This window comes from Octopus sinensis, linkage group LG4 (assembly GCF_006345805.1).
Source record: "Octopus sinensis linkage group LG4, ASM634580v1, whole genome shotgun sequence".
NCBI classification, from domain to species: Eukaryota; Metazoa; Mollusca; class Cephalopoda; order Octopoda; family Octopodidae; genus Octopus; species Octopus sinensis.
This window is the reverse complement of record NC_043000.1, coordinates 70,579,922-70,600,282: the sequence shown is the minus strand read 5'-3', so window position 1 is coordinate 70,600,282 and position 20,361 is coordinate 70,579,922. Positions and strand designations below refer to the sequence as shown.

Below are 20,361 nucleotides of genomic sequence, written 5' to 3'. Positions count from 1 at the left end.
ATCTTTTTAGTACAATCGTGAAAATACATATTAAACTTCGTAAAGAGTTCAACTACAGTTTTGTACAAAAATCGAAGTGTAATTTTAATTCCGTGAATTTTGGGAGATTTTTTTCCGAAATTTGTTCCTATTGTGTTTTCAAAATTTGTAATTCTGACAAAAAATGGATACGAATTTCATTATATCAAGCAGCGAGTCAGAATTCGAAGGATTTTCTACTGAAGACTTTCATAAATCTAACTCTATGACTGAAAAAAAAAAGCATGTGGTATTTGATAATGAATCTGATGTTTCATTTTTCGAAAGTGAAAACAGTGAATCCGAGAGCTCCGACAGCGATAAAGAAAATGAATTGGCACCTGAATGGAGTGAAAATTTAAAAACTGTTTCTTTCTGTGATTTTTCTGAAGAAACTGGACCAAGCCACAGACTTTCCCAGAAGAGTAAAGCCTTAGACTATTTCTTTTTACTTTTTCGAATGAGCCTATTTGAAATCATTACGGCGGAAACGAACCGTTACGCTAAATGTAAACAAAACGAAAGAAAGGATAGTTAGTGGTTTCCCATAACCTTAAATGAAATTAAGACTATTTTGCCATAAATATTATTATGGGTATCAGAAAGTTACCCAGAATAACAAATTCTATCGTAAAATTTTGTTGTATACCCAATTGAATATTAGCTAATAACCCATTTTCTATAGCGATGTTTGAACAAAATTGTAATAATTTTATATTTTGTTGAATTTACCTGTATCTACCTGCAATTAGAGTCACTTTGTGACAAAAATTATAGTATAGAATTGGTTGAGAACATTTCATTAAATTATCTTCCAAAATTCACGTTAATATATTGATAAATAAAAAAGTTATAGTTGTTTAATGAAACCAGACTAAATTTATGATTATGTTAGAAATTAATTGAAACACATAAGGGGTGTATTTTGGTCAGAAATATAGTAACGAAAGGGTTAAGTGCATGAAAGTCAGGGGAATATTTATAGAACAACTACTTTTATTAAGGATACTTGGATTATTGCTATGCATGGAGAGCAGATTTGACACTTTCTGTGTCAGAAGTTTCAATCTGTGAAGCCAGAAGAAACACAACAATTAGAGGACACCATGGTCTATCAGACATACCATATGACTTTGTGAGACAAAATGATTGCAGTTGAGCTGAGAAAGTGATTGGGTATCAAGAAAATAGTGCATTAGTAAAGACATTATATAAATCAGAAAAAGTGGCATGAAATTAAGTTAGTAAAAAAAAAATGTAGTTAGATCAGACTTTAGAAGGCTGACTGTAATAGTTGAGTTAAATGTAAAATTTATTAATTATGAAGGACCAGTTCTCAGTAACGATGGTAGAAGTCATTTGACACCATTAACCTGTATTCTTTAATTAATATTCAAATATAACCTTTTACATTTTTATTTACATAGATTTTATAGGTTTCAATCTAGTTTATATTTCCTCTATTCTTGCATCAAACTTCTCTGTTACTGTAAAGCTATTTTGCAAAGTATTAAAGTTAATTTTAAAATAGTTGTTACATAGTAGTATAGAGGAAGAAATCTTCTGCCAGATTGTAAAATTCCTGAGAATGTTTTCTTCAGATGAGTCCTCTCCATTGATAAATGACACACATGTGCCAAGTATGATTTTTCTACTAACATTAAATCATTGACAGATACAAATAAGCTGAGATGATGCTTGGTGTTTTTCACTTCAACATATATTTGTCTTTTAAAAAGCATCTAAAACAATGTATAAGAAGCATATGTTCTATAGAAAATAATTAAAATATTTTTTGTAACGTAGATTTTAACAGTCATATTCACAACTTTATCTTAATACCGATGTATTTTTTGTCCATTTAACAACTTCAAAATTACAAAAATTTCACTAACCAATTGATATTTCTTCATGAGTGTTGCTTCCATGTTAATTTGTGTCCAATCCTTTTTTGAATTATATGGGATGTTAAAATTTTTAAAAAATTTATTTATTGGTCTCAACTAAACCTGTTGCTGCATAGTTTTGGCCGTGCTTGTGTGAGATCTGCTGCCATGCTATTTTAGTGGCCTATCTGCCTGCTCAGTGCTCTATTTTAATACTCTCTCTTGCTCTCTCATCTATCTGTTCTCAGTTTCATTTTAGCTTTATATTTTTACTTGTCATATACCAGTAGATTGTGCATTTTTAAATCTAATTAGAGATTTTTGCACTATAAATAGATCTCAGCTTAATTCCATTGAATGTTGCTACGGATGTTATGAAGACTTTTTGCTTTGCAGTTTGAACTTTGTCAATTGCACTAAAATAATCACATGTAATTTAACATAAATTTGTATAGACTAATTTTCATAAATCAAATATTTAAAAAATGTAAGAATAGAAATATGTTGTAGATTATATTTTTCTGGTGGTTTATCTCAATGAGTTTGATCAACCATACAGTGACAGGAAAGTGGTGCTGATATATAAAATTTTGGTACCAGATCATCAAGTATTGGGGAGGTGTTTTAATTGATCCCAGCTCAAAGCTAAATACCACAAAGAATTTGTTCCAGTACTTTACTGGTTCCATCACCCTTCTGTCCTCATGGTATATAATTCTTTCTAATAGGCACATTGTCTCAAAATTCATTTTAACTGGTTATATTCCATCAACACTGGAAGGATGAAGAGCAAAGTCAACCATAACAAGAGCTCAACACGAAGGGACATAACTAAATGTTTCAAGGCACTTTGTGTGGTACTCTACTGATTTTGTAATTTACCACACCCAGTATGTGGAATATTGAAATGATGACATATTTGTTAGCATTTTATGGGTTCTCTATAGGTTTTGCTTTTCAATTTATTTTTTTAAACTCATCCTATCACAAATTGCACTTTCCCTTTTTTATCATTTTATACTGCATTTTTCAGAAGTCAGCTTAAATTTCATAAAATGACCTTTGGTCCAAATCATTTTAACATAGAGAAATTAACTAAGAAAGTCTTTGATATATATATATATATATATATATATATATATATATATATATATTCTCATATATAATTTACCCACTCATTCATTGCACTTTTTGTGATAAGAATTAATATTTTATGGACAGCATTATGTAATCTGAGAATGCTGTAGTTTTACAACTAGCATATTATTTTATTCCAGAATAGAATAAGCATTTTTAAAGTTTAGACATGCCCATAGATACCATGCATGATCTGTATTTCTTGAAGTCTAATAAGAATAACTTTTATTATATTACTTGAAAAAATATTTGAATACTCTACAACCCAAATAATGCCAGTTTATTCTATTTTTCTTCAAAAGTGGTCTTCATAAAAAAAAAAATCTGTCAGGGGTGTTTACCATAAAAGTGAATACCACTGACACTTTTAGGAGAGATTTAAATGGTATTAGAGTGGAATAAGTTTATGAAAATGAAATAGATATTTAATTCAAATATATTTTAAAATATCTAGGTTATAGCCAACACCTTAGAATTCAAACTGGACATACTTTGCTCTGACATTTAACATTTGGTAACAGTAATGCCGCTCTTCTGAATCACAGAAAGAAGGCATACTTTTCTTAGTTTAACCCTTTAGCATTTAAGCTGGCCGTATCTGGCCCAAATATGCTTCCTGTTTTATGTTCTGTCCAGTCAGATACAGCCTGTCACACCTACTTTTCAGTGCTACTCTAAAAATATACAATCACATCATCAAAATTTCAAAGATATGAGATAAAGCATGATTATTTAAACAGTGTGAATAAAAAAGCATTACATTTGACAGAATAATCTGAATGCTAAAGGGTTAATCATCCCAATATAGATACTTCAAGTTATCTGACAATATTAGGCTTATGAATGCTAAAAGTGATGATTAATACTAGCTAAAAGGAGATTATATCTTACCAATAAAATATGATTGGTATTCAAGTTGTATCGTTGCTTTCTCTCTCATCTGTGTTCACATGCATGCATGCGTGTGCACGTGCATACACATACACACACACACACACAACTGGCAAAGTTTTTGATCCATACACATATGGACATATAGGTTACAAATTGAAAAAATAACTGTATCATAATCATTGTACTGTAAATATCTTAAGCTCCAGCAATTAATATGTATCAATTAGCTTAAAACTATTTTCTAATGTAAACTATTTCATATTAAATGTATAAAGATTTGAGCAGAATGAAATTAAAATGTCGCCATCATTTTTTAAATATCAGTTTATATAATCTTTTGACCTTTCACAAAATTAACTGATCCTTTACATTATTGTCATTTTGAAAGATACCAACAAAGAAATTCATATAAAAAATATAAAATAATTTGGTTAAAATTCTTCTTTATCTGTTACATGGAGTTTAAAATAATCAATGTTAAATATATCATCCTGTTTTCTCTCTTATTTTCAATTTCTGACGTCATGGTTACCACTACTTTGTTGTTGAAAGATTCATTGCTATTTTATCTTCTGTTATAAATGCAATTGAACATTAAATAGACTGCACAACTAACCTAAACCTGCATGATTTAATCCTGGCATTATTATTAACACAATATAATTACATAATTTCTACTCCTGTCATTTTAAGGGCATTGTGCTAAATGCCTCATGAAGCATGCCTCTTCATCTGCATGTTGTCTGGCCAGTTGTGAGTGTAAACAAGAGTTTGCTAAGTGTAATGGCTGTACAACAATGCTCATCAATCCAGCCATTCATTCATTCATTCATTCATTCATACATTCAGTCTTTTGACCTTAAAAGTATTTGTTAGAATGTTGATGGGTTACAAACTCATCAGTTGATTTTTTCCTTTTATTGTATACTAATTTTACTTAGAGTATTTTTAATGTTCATTGTCTTTGTATTTTGAACTTTGTGTTGCTAATTAATTTAAAAAAAAATTCTATCCAGAAAGTTATAAGATCTTAAAAATGACTTAATGTAAAAACTAAAGAACTTAGTGAATAATGATTGTTTTTATTGGAATTTTTTTTAGAGGTTATCACCTCACTTATAGTTCAATGTTAGGTCAACCAATGTTTAGTTGTGATTCTTAAAGTACAGAGTTTCAGTATTGAGATGATTTTAATTTAATTTAAGCAATATTTTTTATAAATGATATCAATGACATTAATAAACTTAATAACCTCTGCTGTTAAAATTTGTTTAAGATATTGCTTGAAGTAGGCAGCTGTCTGCTGTTATTTGCCTACTTTTATGTGATTAATACTAGATTGAGATAGTTGACATCTCTGCATGTCCTCTTCATACTTCAGTATAAAATAAGTTTTTACTTCTAGGTTTAACCACAATCAGTTAGTCCATTTTGGGGAAGAAAAAAATTGTGGCAAGTGAATGAATTGAAACGACATTTAAAAATCTATACTTTCACTGTAACTTTTTAAACTTCATTGAGATATTAATCAGATAACAGTAATAAATAAACTTTGAGCATTAGACGTAACATGATCTTAGGCAAATTACAGTCTCTAAGGAGTGGCATTGAAGAGTTGTTGCCCATGCATCTTTGATAACATTTAAGCAGTAACATAAAGTGGCAACTATTGTTAATCAGAGCAAAATAAAGAGTAGCTGTGAGAACAATATCGTAAAAGTAAAATTTCAGTACTGATTCTTATGTCCTTAGCTCTCATAAGAGCTAAGGATGTAAAAGTTGCTTTTATTTTTGCTTACAAGTATTATTTATATGTATGCATGTATGTGGTCATGTTCTTCTTAATTTGAAATTACAGTTCATTCAAATTAATATACAAACCTTTTCATTGAACATCCCTAAATACAAACTTGAATAATCATAGTAAACTGCGTACCTCAAAAGATATATTAAAAATGAAGACTTAGTCCTAACTTCAAAAGAAATAATTCTGCTATGCTCTAATAATTATTTCAATACATAATACATCATTATATCCATTTCAGCTAACTTTGTGCAGACTGGTATATTTATCAAATCATTTCAATATCATAATTTTAAATGAGAAATTTGTGTGATTATTAGTAGTTAATTATTCTTAAGCTCTATACATTTCACTGTTGCAATATTCTTCCACTTATAATTCTTGTAACCTTTTCATGTACTGAAATGTAAATATGTCTTGTGTATCAGCTTCATTACAAAAAAAAAAAAAAAGATTATTTTAAATTTCTTTTACCTTTTATGTAAACAGCTATGTAGAGAGTCTGTATGATAAATATTTTCTTCATAAATAATATCAAGAATAAAATTTAGTTATAAAAATTAGACATTACATTTACTTCAGTAGCCATTAGTAGTTTTTCTTTATTTCAACCTTCCAGGATGAAATGCAAATTTGACTATGGTGGGATTTGAAGTCAGAAAATTAAGAGGTGTAACTAAATTAGACATTTTGCTATTTGTCATTGATAAAGGGCATTTTTTTTAATGCTGATTCTCTATCGAATTTACTATTCCTTTTCCCTCTTTTCTTTCTTTTTTTTTTGAGTAAAGGAAAATGATATACTATTTTTGCATCAGTTTAAAATCTTAAGACATAGAAGACACCTACATTTCCCCCCAGTTATTTGGGGAATGGACTTGGGTTCCTTCAATGAAAAATATTGAAATTGTCTAATTTTGTTAAAGCATGTCACCATAGAAAAAAAAATGGGTTTGCAGGTGAGGTTGATGTTAGAAAATTTTCTGGAAAAAAAAATCTCTATATGTGAGTGTATGTTTGTATGTATGTACATATATATATGTGTATGTATGAGTGTGTGTGTGTATATATGAATATCAACGTGTATGCACAACACATATGCAAAACAGTATTTATAGATGAATTTCAGCTGACTTTGCCGATTCGTTTTGTATATGGGGTAGTTTGGAGACAGGGGGAAAGACCTGGGCACTCTTCAGAAGGGCTGGTAGGAATCATGTGGCAACAACTGGTTACCACTGGAGGTCAGGAAGTCTCACATTTGGTTTGTGGGTGTTGTGAAAAAACAGGACTACCTAAAATGTAAAAGCAAAATCTTTTTGATCCTGGTTGCATGAACAGAAATTTGTATCTGGATACTGGTGGACCACACCATGAATATGAACATAAGACCTTCCACCATCAGTACTTCCTTCCAATCACCACTGTCTTAGGGTCCAGTACACGGTTTGCCACACCCAGCTTTTTACATACAAGCACACTTGCACCTCCCGCCCCCAAATATACATCAACTCCATTCCGCTTGTACCCCAACCCCACTTTACAGTCATTTACCTCTTACTTTCTGATGGTACTGTCTGATCCTTGTGTGCAGGTATACTACAATTTATGAAGAATGATTAAAAGATTAACCATAAGTCAAGTAAAGGAAACCAGCAATGAAAGCTGGAAGTACAGACATAATACATAGAATAAAACACAAAAAGATAGAAAAGTGAACAGTAAAAGAGCCATAAAGAGGAAAGAGTGCATGGTATATCAGGAGTAGTAAATTTCTGGAAGCATGAAATTTTTGAAGCATGCAGTATCCAAACAGCTAACAAATAACATAGGTAGCTTATCCATGCTTTGCCAATTCTGAGTGTGATAAACTTTTCCCAAAAGTCATGGGTGTGGCACTGTTTTTTTTTGTTGTTATTTTATCTAACATTTTTTATCTGCACAACTAGAGTTACTGATTTCAAGAGAATGGTCAAATTTCTTGATGGAAAGATATGGGCTTGTGTGTCTGGGCACGTGTGCATGCATGTGTGTGTGTGTGCATGCACATTTGTACCTTTACCTAAATCACAGTTAAATGGGTTGTGACTGTCAGTGATAATGATAAATATAATTCTTATTTCTAATCAACATATTCCTTTACAAGTCAACGAAAGAGTGATCATATGGAATAACAGCCAAATTTTCCCCAAACCGCCCTCTACCATCTTAAAAATAAAAAAAGACAAACACATTAGATAATGTAGCCCCAGATAATTCTAAAAGGGTTTGGTCATTACAGATAGAATGCTTTTGATCAGTAGCCTGCTTGATCAAGTTTGACCTGGAGCTAAACAACAACAGTTTTCTTCCTTTTTGTATCCTTTGGGAAACTAAGTCAGTTGTAACATAAACAACTAGAAAGTATTGTATCCCAGTAGTTTCTGGTTGTTTGATTGAAGGACATTTATTTAAAAAAATCATAAACAATGCCTGTCCATGTGTGTCTGTTTCTCTGTCTGTCAGCTTTATAAATAAATTTGGAGATTTATGAGGAAGGGAAACCAAATTTCTTAGAGTTGAATAAAATATTCTCATACAGAATAGTTTTATTCTTTTATTGGTTCAGTTATTGGACCACAACCATTTATCAAATGGCTAAGTCTTCTTTAGTGCAAAGAAACTCAACTCCTTACCTAAATGCCACTCATTTACACTGGTACTCACACATACATACTTGACAGGCTTCTGCACTGTTTCCATGTATCAAATTTGACTTACATGGCACTACTCAACCTGAGGGTATCTTAGGAGATTTTTGCTTGAGCTACTATTGAATTGGATAAAAGTTGGAAGCATGTGTTTGTGAAGCAAACTTTAACCCAAAATATATATTCGTAGACATTTTATATCTTTTTAGATAACTGCAAAGAATAATATGATTGATATTAAAAGCAGCTCTTAATGTCTCATTTAGTTTATTTAAAACATTTTTAGTACCCCAAAAAGATTGTAGTATGGCTGTGAATAACAGCACCTTTGACAATATAAGCTTCCAGAACACCTCTGCATATATGTACTTCTTTCATAGAGCAAGACAAAAACTTTTGAGCAGAATCTGTATATGATGCTATATGACCAGGGAAGTTACTTTATTATTAAAGATGGTGTTATATATATTCCATGTATGGCTTCAATATTGATGATTAAAATTTACATTTCAAAGCACCTGAATGACTATTATTATTATTATGTAGTGGATTACATATTAAACTGGTAATCTTATGGAAAAAACTGTCATACTTTCAATGCCAGTGAGTAAAATAATTAGTAAAACAATATCAAATGTATACTTGTATTTGGTACAAAACATGAAATTTAATTTTTAAAATGTGACACTTTTTCTTTACTAGTATTTATGAAAAATTTCCAGGACTATGGGACAATGTATAAAAATATTTTGAGAAAAAAAAATGTACCCCTTACCCCACTCTCTTACCATTTTACATGTTTTCATCAATAGAATGTGGCAATGCAGGGACATTGCCTTGAAGATTTTTTGTAATGATATTGATCCCAACACTTGTAATGGATCTTTATTATTGTAGCATTAAGTTTTGGGACGTAAGCACAATTTTTTTTTTGAGTACTGTCAAAATAAAAAATGACAAGCATAGTAATAGAGACATACATATATGTATGACAGACTTCTGCACAATTTCACTCCCAAAGTTATAATAGAGAAAAACTTGTCCAACATGCCACATCTGAAACAATATGGTTGCAGTCATGCTTGCACTGAAAAGATAATAATAATAATAATAATAATAATAATAATAATAACAATATATATATATATATATATATATAATATATATATATATATATATATATATATCAATGTAGATACACAGTATTTTTTTATAACAGCTGTATTTTCACACACATGCACTTAATACTTTATATGCACACATGAAAAACATCTCTAAAAATTAGCCAAATCATCAGAAACAAACCTACACATGATGTAAAATAAGCATGCACTCTCTCTCACACAATAATGGTTGTGAAATCATTCACACTGTATCTAATGTATTTTGATGCCTCACTCATATGGCATGGTCTTAATATCATTGTGTTCATCTACATTTATATGTCTGAGTTGCAGGTATGGTTGTGTTTAAGCTTGCTTCACAACCACGTTTCAGATTCAGTCCCATTGTACGGCACTTTGGGCACAGTGTCATCTATGACTACCCTGAGTCAAAGTCTTATGAATAAATATAGTAAATGGAAACTGTGCAGAAGCCTTTTGTGTGTGTGTGTATACTTTGTGTTTCTCTCATTGCTTGACAACTGGTGTTGGTTTGTTTAAATCCCCATAACTTAGCAATTTGTCAAAAGGTAACCAATAGAATAAATACTTGACTTAAACTTTTGATTTTTACCATCATAACAGCAAATAAATTTTGAACATTACTGAGAACTGTGAATTTTAAATGTGTTTACACACATACAGAAAGATATACATGTGTGTGTATGTGTGTTTTATAACTTGCTCATAACTGTTATGCTAAAGTCTATTGTGTTTGTCAATTCTGTGCTCAGTCTGGTGCAGTCTGTTCATAATCAAGTCAGTAATGGTGATAGCCCATCTCTGCATGCCAGCTTAGGTGGGTTTTTTTAATATCTTTTAATATATCCCCTGTTAATCCTCCCCATTTCTTAGGCTTCTGCATTAGTTATATCTTTATCATCTGCAACTACTAACACATATCACTTACCAGTTGGCAAATTGTTATTGTATAATGAATTTCAGACTGAAAATTGAATTATTTATGAGTAAGTACATCAACTATTTATTCTGTTTGTAATTGCTTAGAAAATATTTATGGGGAAATGTTTAGCTATTTTAATATATTTACATATTTTTGTTTTTACCTTGTACTTTTTCTTTGCAATTTTTAAATATTTTAATCATGTTACAAACTAATGAATAATAAACTTAAGTTGAATTAGCTATTATATTTTTCCTGAAATACTTTATTAATTTTTTTTTTCGTATTATGTACACACACACGTCTTTATGTATGATTCTTCTTTTTTCTTTATTTGTTTCTTTCTATTTCTCATTTGACTGAAAAGTTTCAATATTGATAAGTGTAACTAATATTAAGGTTTATTTCCTGTTTTGTCAACAATATCTATATAAATTTACAAACTTTTACTTCATTTAGCCTCAAGTGAAATCAAATAGCCTTTATTGGACTTCATAAAGACTTAGTGTATCCATTTATCACTATGGGTCACAATGATAAGTGATAAACTCTATACAGGGACAGAAGCATTATGTATTATGTTTATAAAAAAAAAAAAAAAAGTAGAATGCTGTGAGCAACATTATTAAAGTTCTTGATGTGTACTTTTTGAACATCTGTCACAATGTTACACCAGCAATGATAACTTTCTTTTGAGTGACTGTGTGTGTGATATAAAGCTACAAGGAAAATCAGAATTAGATGAAATCTTGAAATATCATTAGTCATCAATTACAGTCCTTTCAGATAGCTTATTTAATATGCAATTATACAGAAAACATTTTTACATAGAATACTAATTATTAGATTCAATAGCCGTGTGGTGTTATTGAGTTAAAAAAACCCAAACTGAAGTGATTGTAGCATTTCCAATAAAGAGACATAAATGCTGATATGGAAGAGGCAGTTTTTTTATCATGAAAAGAATACATTTATTAAATTTGTACAATAATGTTTACTTCAATTCTTTAAATCAATAATTAAATTAGTTTTTAATTTAGTTGTGTTATACTAGTTGTGTCTCAAATGAGGTAATCAGCATCGCCGTGAATTTATTTCTATTGGTCAGTAAAAATCAAGTTCTTAATGTAAAAGATTATATCCAGTTGTAGATAAAAAGAGATGGAAATTATTATCTAATCTATCGGCAGAAACAAAACAGAACATCTGTTCTCTTTCTCTCTTTATAGACAAAATAGAATCAGTATTTTAAAATATTTTACTTTGTTTATTTCTTTACAAAATTTACTATTCAAGAGTGTTCATCATGGCTTCATCACCTTTATCTCCAATGTGGTTGCAACATTAAATTACAACAAAGTTAATCTAGAATACATGTTAATGTTCTTATTTTCAGATAATTAACACCCAGTGTTACTACTTTAAGTTTGATTCAAGAACATAGTTCAATATTGTTTAATTTGAACCACATGACTATTTATTTACTGTGAGAGATTTACTAACATTTGGATTCTTATTTGATTTTAACAAATTTTCAGTTTGCTAAGAGTGCAAAGCATGATGTTCCTGAACATATCCAATATGGTAAACTTCTCAAAGAACTTGTAAAAGTGTCTCGGAATTTTGAAGTTCAGGTAAATACTTCATTTCTAATAATTGCATTACTGTTTTCAACTTCCAGTTAATATATTTTTATTTAAAGAAAATGCAGCTGAAATAGATTCTTTTATCTTTTATTCAGCTGTTTAAACAGAAAAAAACTTTTATGGTTTTAATGTTTATTATTCACAATATTTGTTCCACAATTTTTACACAATCTTGCAACTTAATGACTATTCTCTAAATACATTTCTTCTAGATAATAGAAGTTGATTTGTTATATAAAGATATTAACTATAAATTAAATACATTATCTAATATTTCTTCAAAGTCTCAACAGTCATTTCAGTGACAAATTGAAGTTCCTGTATAGTTGTAGCCCAAACTGTTACTTTAATACAGGTTAATATTTACATGGTAAAATAAAATATGACAATTCTGTTTTTCTGTTTTTATATCTATCATAATTGTATATGGTATTCACTATGACAGCATTATGTGTTTGTGGGTTTGATTGTGCTTGACAACTTCTTGAGGAGATTTATACAATAGCTTTGAGTTGACTCAGCTGTGTAAGTGAAAGTGGGGGTAGATAGAAATTGTGCAAAAAATCTGTCTGTTCTGGAGTGATTGACTTAATCTACCATCTAATTCAATCCTCTTATGTCTAAGAGGAGAAGGGCAGAACTTCTGACCTTCTGCCTCCAGTTTTGTAGGCTCTACCTACAAAAAAGTTGCAAACTTATTTGTCTAGTCATTAATTGTTTTACTGAAAGGCAAATATGGATAAATAAAGTTTAAAATCATTAGAAATTCTACTGTAATATATATGATTTGCAAAAATAATGTACTCCTTAAATAGTTGCATTGTCTCTTTGAAGACTTTAATTAGCTGTTGCTGTATCATGTTATGGTGGGTTATTTTATTCAGCTTTTGTTGTGCACCTTTCATATTAACTTAATTTCTTATATATAATAAGGAAAATAACTGTTGCCATATTTTCATTTGGTATATGAATTATCTAATCAATGACGTATTTGTCTGGACTAGAAGACTGCCTTAAAACCTAAAATTGAGAGAAAAAAGCGAAAGAAGAATATTCCTACCCCAAAGCAGATGGAAAGCCTTGACATCCTTCATCAGCATACAACAGAGAAACTTCAAGAACTTCAGAAACAAGAACACAAAAATGAAGAGCACAAAAACGTTTATGCTTTTTCAGTGAGTGAAATAATTTTGCTTTGTTTGCTGGCTAAAGTTTTTATTTTTATTTTCCCTTCTTTAATTGTGTGTTGTTGCTTCACATCTGATAACTGATGATTGTACTTATTTTCCTTTACATTTCCCTCAGCACAAATGACAGAAGAAGCTAATTGCTTTCTTATATCAAAACAAGTGTGATACTTAAGTCATTTCTGAAAAAACAGTCCCAGTCATGTAAACTTACCTATGTGTAGGTAAGTTTAACATGAGTTGGACTGTTCTTTGGAGGATCACTTGATGTTGATAAGATATGCCTTTAAATTTTCAAACTGTTTTTGAAAAAATATTCTCTCCCAGCTGGATAGATAATATGCTGGTGTATTCTCATCTCAATCATGTATTATAGAAAATCTTCCATTTCTTTTTCAGTGATATCGTAATGTCATTAAATATCTGTTTGGGTTTTCATGTGGGTTTTGAAGATCAGGAATATTTGCAGCATAGCATCACTGATTCGGTTTGTTTATAAAAGTATTTCCAAAAGAGAAAGTCTTCAACTTCACTTCAGAAATAGTTGCTGTGTACCATTTACTATGCGTAATTAAAAAAAATATGTGAAGATCTAATTTGTCAAATTTAGTTATTATACACCAAAATTTTGTGCCACTAGTTACAATTGTAAAATGGCTTCTGAATGATCATAAGAAATTTTCAGGGTTACTAAATCTATTGATGAGTTCATAAAAGAGGTTGATTAGCTCCATTTGCCATGAGGTGTGAAGAATGTAACATTTTGGACTCTTGCCTTTCATCTGAGGGAAATTTCATAAGGAACACTAGTCATGAGTTATCTCCTGTTCTGTTGTCAGAAAGCCTTTTTTCTTGCATGAGTTTATCTCCTTATCTGGTGCAACAAGATATTAATATATCTTGTGTTCAGGATTTTGGATGTTAAATGTCCAAATTATGATAATGTAACCAGTCTTTATTTGTGTTTCTGTTGCTCTTTTGTACTAGAGTAAACCAAACGAATTTATGGTCATATTAAGATAAAACTTCATCAACATAATGGGTTCAACTATTATTCTTGAATCTTTAGAAGTTACTGAATGGTTAAATCAATGTTTTGTATTTCAAGAAAAATATCATACAAAAAATAGGAGAAGTATAAACATTTATAAATTCCAATCTACCACTTTAATAGTATTTTTTATTTCTAATATAGGATGATCCTCCTTCTCCTCCACCAACAAGTCTGAAGATGCGTATTCCTAAGGCTGGAGCTTTTATTGACAATGTACTGAAAACTGTGAAAGAGGAAGAAGAAAATTTGAACCCTGTTGATATTTCATCGTTGAAATTGAAGGTTTCAAATGGAAGAATTGTTGGGTAAATTTTTCCAGCTATTTCTCTGTAGAGCTCAGTTATACTTCATTATGCCCCTGTGATTTTTAAGTGGTAGTAACCCATTGTGCCACTTTATTTACATCTAATCAAATATTACTTTGAATAGAACAGAGCTACCTTGCATAATGTCTTTAAATCTCTGTTATTCTTCCAATTATAGAATCGTTATTGTATACACTTGTCATTTAACCATTTTTATGGTATGCAGGGGGATGCAAAAGTAGGTATTCAGTATCACATCAATGTTATAATATTTAATTCATTAAAATTATTAGCACATTAAATTAGTTAGCTTAATTTTTGATATTTTCAGTGTAATTAATCACAATAATACTTTTATCATAACTATAATAATGCTTTTATCATAACTTGTAATTTTTTTGATAAAAATAAATGAGCATTGTACATGTTTTTTTTCATAACTGTATACCTGCTTTTGCACCACCCTGTATATACAAAACATTTACAACTAGGTAAGCATGTAAACTAGTGACTTATAACCAAGTTTCTGTGACACTTATCCATGTTAACTTTGTCACCCTGATTCTAATAATTTTTTATCCTAATATTTTTTCTTAATACTAATTAACTTTATGACTGTATCTAAACACACATATAAAAGTCATTTGTTCAATTTATCTGTATGTATCATAATTAAGAAACTAAATTCTAAAGCCTTTAAATCTCATCTTTCCTCCTTTATCGATTCCCTCAGTCAAAACATGGTGAAGATGGCTTATTTATTGACTTGCACTTTGTTTTTTGAAGTGATAATGTTAAACCAGATGTACTGAATATTGGGAAATTCCAACCTCTTATGACTGATTTTGATGATGATGGAGATAGTGATCCAGATCAACTTGTTGTTGATGAATCTCCAACTGTCCGGAAAAAAAGCAAACCTGGTGAGAACAACTCTCACACAACAATGAAACCAGGATCACTGAAGTTGAAGTTATCATGTAAGTCTTCATTATTTGATGATTACTCCAAAAATAATTCATACTATCTAATTTATCATGAGCTTTAAAATATTGCATTCTTCCAGTATTGAGAAGGTTGAAGAAATGTATAAAGTGATGATCAGGTTTAGATTCCATGTAACTGTCTTATATCAGTTATTAGTACATGGATTATTAGATTTTTATTGCTCTCTTTAGAAAGATATGTTACCCCTTTTGTTTCTGCTTAATTCCAAAATAGGTATTATTCATGATATGGGAGTAAGCTCTGGATAAAATGTCCCATTATGAAAAATTTTGTTTTAGATGGTATCTTTTGGAACCGTGATTTTGTTACTTTGGAGATTCTGATGAATTAAATAAATGAAAAGGCTTAGGTTATTAAGACTATTTGATAAAAAATTTTATGAAGTGTCTAAAAATTATTATATTGAAATATTGAAATATTATTATAAAGAATATCCTTAAGTATCGTGTTAATTTTACAATATAAGTTTTCTGTATTACAATCCAAAATTATATGATAATGGCTGAAGTTTCTGTACTTCCATTTATTTTGTATTTCTATTTGTCATGTAGTGTTAGTTTTAATCTTTCATAGGTTTCATATTTTTATTCTTATGATTATTAATCTCTCACTCTCTGTTTTTTGTTTTTTACATAAGTTAATAACATTATTTGTATCATTTTTTTAGTTCTTTTGTTGACCTCTGTGGTTCACAAAACTAATGCTCATCTCCAGTTTTTGTGGCATTAGGCAGGTGATATTTAAATGTTCCCTGATTGAGATACCACTCTATCAAATTATATTTCTTGCAAAAGGAATTAAGGTAGTTTCTACAAGCTAAAAAATCACTAGTTCAGGACCTTTTTCATGTATTTGTGTATTCTCTGTTAACATGTTGATAAATAGTAAATTTTCTGACTTTTGTAAGTTGGCTTCCACCAAATGACATTTTACTTCTATGTAAAAAAAATATTTCTAGCCCTAGTCTATAACAATTTTTTGGAATCTCTCTCTTGTTAGATTTACAATAATATCTTTAGAAATTATAAATCTGAAGTTTGCTCTAAATTGTTTTAATGATTGGATCATTAATCTGCCTATGTATAGTAAATTCATTTGAGTAGAGCTGATTGTAGGTAATGTTTGGAGAAAAATTGTACCAGTCATTTTTGATTTGATGCCTTTCAAAGAAACTTCTATTATTAACAGTGTACCTGGCGTTTCTTGGGAAACCTAATTTTATGGCAATTTGTTCCTGCTATTGATTGTTACAGAGATATATAATTAAAAACGAGTGCTTCTGGCAAGACAGAGATTAGTAAATTTTCAGTTAAGGGCTTCATAATAAACAACATTCTTGGTTTGTTTATCTTTAGCACTCGCATAAAAATTGTTTTGGCTTCCAACTCATGATTATCCAAAATATAGCTATCCAAAAATAGTTGCTGCAATTCCAAAAGAAGCAACTTCAAGTTGACAAACTTTTTTGTCCACAAGTCAACAGATTAGTGAGAAATGTTTTCCAGTGCCTTGTGATACATCAAAGTAAAATATACTTTCCTTTCTAAAAACTGAATATTCTTGACAATTGTTGATTTTGCCACACTTACTTTTTCCACCTTCGGTACTCGTGTAAAAATTGTTCTGACTTCTGACACATGAACATCCAATATGTAGCTGTCTATTTGTCCATGCAGTATTGCAAGTGAAGATGTTGAAGTGATCTGGCTTTCCATAAGTTCTGGCAGAGCATCTTGAGTGCTTTCATACATGTCTCTTGGACTCTTTGTGGTGTTTATATCGACTGTATGCTGGTGGAATAAATCTTTACAACATTGCAAGTGGCTGATGTAGTTATTACAAACCATGAAGTAATATGCATAAACTTGTATGCTTGAATTATTTTCTTGACATTGTCATCCTACAAGCTCAGGGCACTGTCCCTTTGTCTATGTTCCTGGTCACTCTTAATCAAAGCCAGCTCTTTGCAGCTTGGTTCATCAGTTGGCTGTGATGTTCACTTTGTGGTTGCTTATTTGTATCATCACCAATTGAAAGTTTAGAACAGAAGCAATTTCAAGAGCACATGGAAGATCATACATACATACGTATGTACGCACGTATGTATGTATGTATGTGTGTATGTATGTATGTTTTCATCGCTTTCAAACCGCAACCTGTTCACTGACAAAACTTGGCACTGCATCTGAGAGAGTAGCAGTTAGTTCATGGTGTGTGTGTGTTCGCGCGTGCATGCTCACATACACACACACACACACCATGAACTAACTGCTACTCTTTCAGATGCAGCGCCAAGTTTTGTCAGTGAACAGGTTGCGGTTTGAAAGCGATGAAAATATTTTGACACAAATGAAAATTAAATGTTGAAGTGAAACTAACAGTTTTTTTGTGCTCTTGAATGACTTACAAATATCTTCTATACTGCAATTGTTTTTGTTTCAGCACACAATCTCAGATTAAGTCACTTGCTATGCAAGTACATCTCCAAAATTTTAAATACTTTAAGAAAAATTCCTTTTCTACTACGTCTGTAATACCTAATTAACTTTTTATTTGACTATAGCCCCTCTTTCTCTCTCTCTCTCACATCTTTTAACAAAAATAACCATTAACATTTTTATGAAAATTAATCAAAAATTTCAACTTTGATGTTGAGTCTTAGAGTGTTCTTTTGATGAACTTTTACAATTTTTCTCAGTTTCTGGAAAGTATCCTAATGATAATGAGGGCCAACTACCATTAGATGTCGATGTAACTCCACCAATAAAAAGGCAAAGAAAAACCCCAGCAGCTAAGAAAGGTAAGTGTTGTGCTTGTTTCTTTTTCAGTAAAACATCTGATCTCTTCAAAAATTTTCATGCTGTAAATCAACTTTGCTACATTGGTTGGCTTTATAGCTTGAAGCTGGGGAAGAACATTTCCTTTTGTTTGCTTTATTGTCAGTTTGAACCATACTAAATATGGAAAATCTTATCTGCCTGGGCTACATTTTTCACACTTCTGTTGACGAAATTAAATAACTCTGCCCCTCTCCCACTCCATCACCCAGCCACAACATCAGATACATGTAATACTGATGACATTCTTTTCACAGACATCTTCTCTGACCTTGAAAATGTGGCAACTGATATGTCAGTGTCCACAAGACTGTGTACATCTGCTGTAATTAGGAAGGTTCGATAAATGCAATAACATAGCACCCACTAAAATCTGTAGACTCCTTTGTATACTTAAGAAGTAGGATTGCATCTATAAAAAAGGATGTAAAATTTTGTTTTGCTAATGGGTGTTTCTTGATGGCCTCTGTTTCATCTGGAAGTCATCACTGCTTGATGATCTTAAAAGAAGACTCTTCCATGCTACTGTGGAATCAGTACTGCTGTGTAGGTCCATTGCCATTCACCAAACACATGGAGGCAACATTTGATGGTGCTTATATTCACATGTTTTTGGTTGTTCTGAATATCTCAAGGAAAAAGTATCAGACCAAAACAAAGATTGAACAACAGTCTTCTTTCCATCACTGATATCAGTAGAGAGATACATGCATTTTGCAGGGCATTATTGGAGAGGTAAGCATGAATTCATGAGTGATGCAGTCTTATTGACACCCTGATATGGATATAAATGGGTCAGCCATCTAATGTAACCAGTTCAAACATAGGATGATGTTGCCCAGCTGACCTTTCAAATGCTATGCAGAATCCTGGTGGTGAGAGTGTGAGCCATTCAGGAATTCAAGCAAGCTTAACCAGATGATGATGACCATCATCATCATTGTCGTTTAATGTCCTCCTTTCTTGCTGGCATGGGTTGGATGGTTTGGCAGGAGCTAGCCAGGCAGTGCAAAGAAAATGTGTGTGTGTGTGTGTGTGTGTGTGTGTGTGTGTAAAATGCAATTCTTTCTGAGGATTTTATTATAGATGTGGAAATGATATTTTAATGAAAAGATTATTGTAATAAAATAACAATTTAAGAGATAGTATGTATAAAAATCATTATCTTTGTTTTAATATCTACTTTTACAATGCTTGCATGGGATAGATGAGACTTGTTTAGACAGATTTTTCTGTATCCAGATACTCTTCCTGTTGCCAACCTTCATCTGTTTTTAAGTAAAATAATATTTACCTTCGTCTTTCAAACAATCAACAGCTCAATAGTCAGGAATGTTTTAGTAGAAGATTACAAACAATTTACAACATTTGTATGAATGATAACTTTATTTTCAATCAGTATGTAAATGTCAACTCAAGAAGAAGCAACATAATGTACATACACAATATTTGGCAGGCTTCTTACAGTTTTCATTTACCAATTTCACTTACAAGGTATTGGTCAGCCTGTAGCTATAGTTGAAGACATCAGTTAGCAGTGTTCATGCAGTGGAAATGAACCTTAAATTACTTGGTTCCAAAGCAAACTACTTAACAATAAGGCCATATTTGCACCTATAATAATCATATTAAATTATTGGAAGTATTCTATTTGTAGTGATCTGTCGGAATTGTTTGAAATGTTCAATACCACTTTTACAATTCCCAGAGTTTTCTCAAAGGAGCTTTACTGTTCAGTTTTAAACATGTATATATATTTTCTGTAGAATTAAGCAGCAAAACTAATATTGCCATAATTTAGTTTGAAACTGTATTTTTTAAATCTACA

At 30.8% G+C, this 20,361-nt stretch overlaps 1 protein-coding gene across 1 annotated transcript in view; it reads left to right on the top strand.

Annotated features, from left to right (window-relative positions):
• LOC115210477 (histone lysine demethylase PHF8) overlaps positions 1 to 20,361 on the top strand; it is a 95,785-nt gene that overhangs the window by 57,074 nt on the left and 18,350 nt on the right. Inside the window, exons 12-16 of the mRNA XM_036502632.1 lie at positions 12,035 to 12,130; positions 13,147 to 13,317; positions 14,525 to 14,688; positions 15,475 to 15,668; positions 18,395 to 18,496. Of these exons, the coding sequence (XP_036358525.1) occupies positions 12,035 to 12,130; positions 13,147 to 13,317; positions 14,525 to 14,688; positions 15,475 to 15,668; positions 18,395 to 18,496 (727 nt within the window). The remainder of the gene's footprint in view (positions 1 to 12,034; positions 12,131 to 13,146; positions 13,318 to 14,524; positions 14,689 to 15,474; positions 15,669 to 18,394; positions 18,497 to 20,361) is intronic.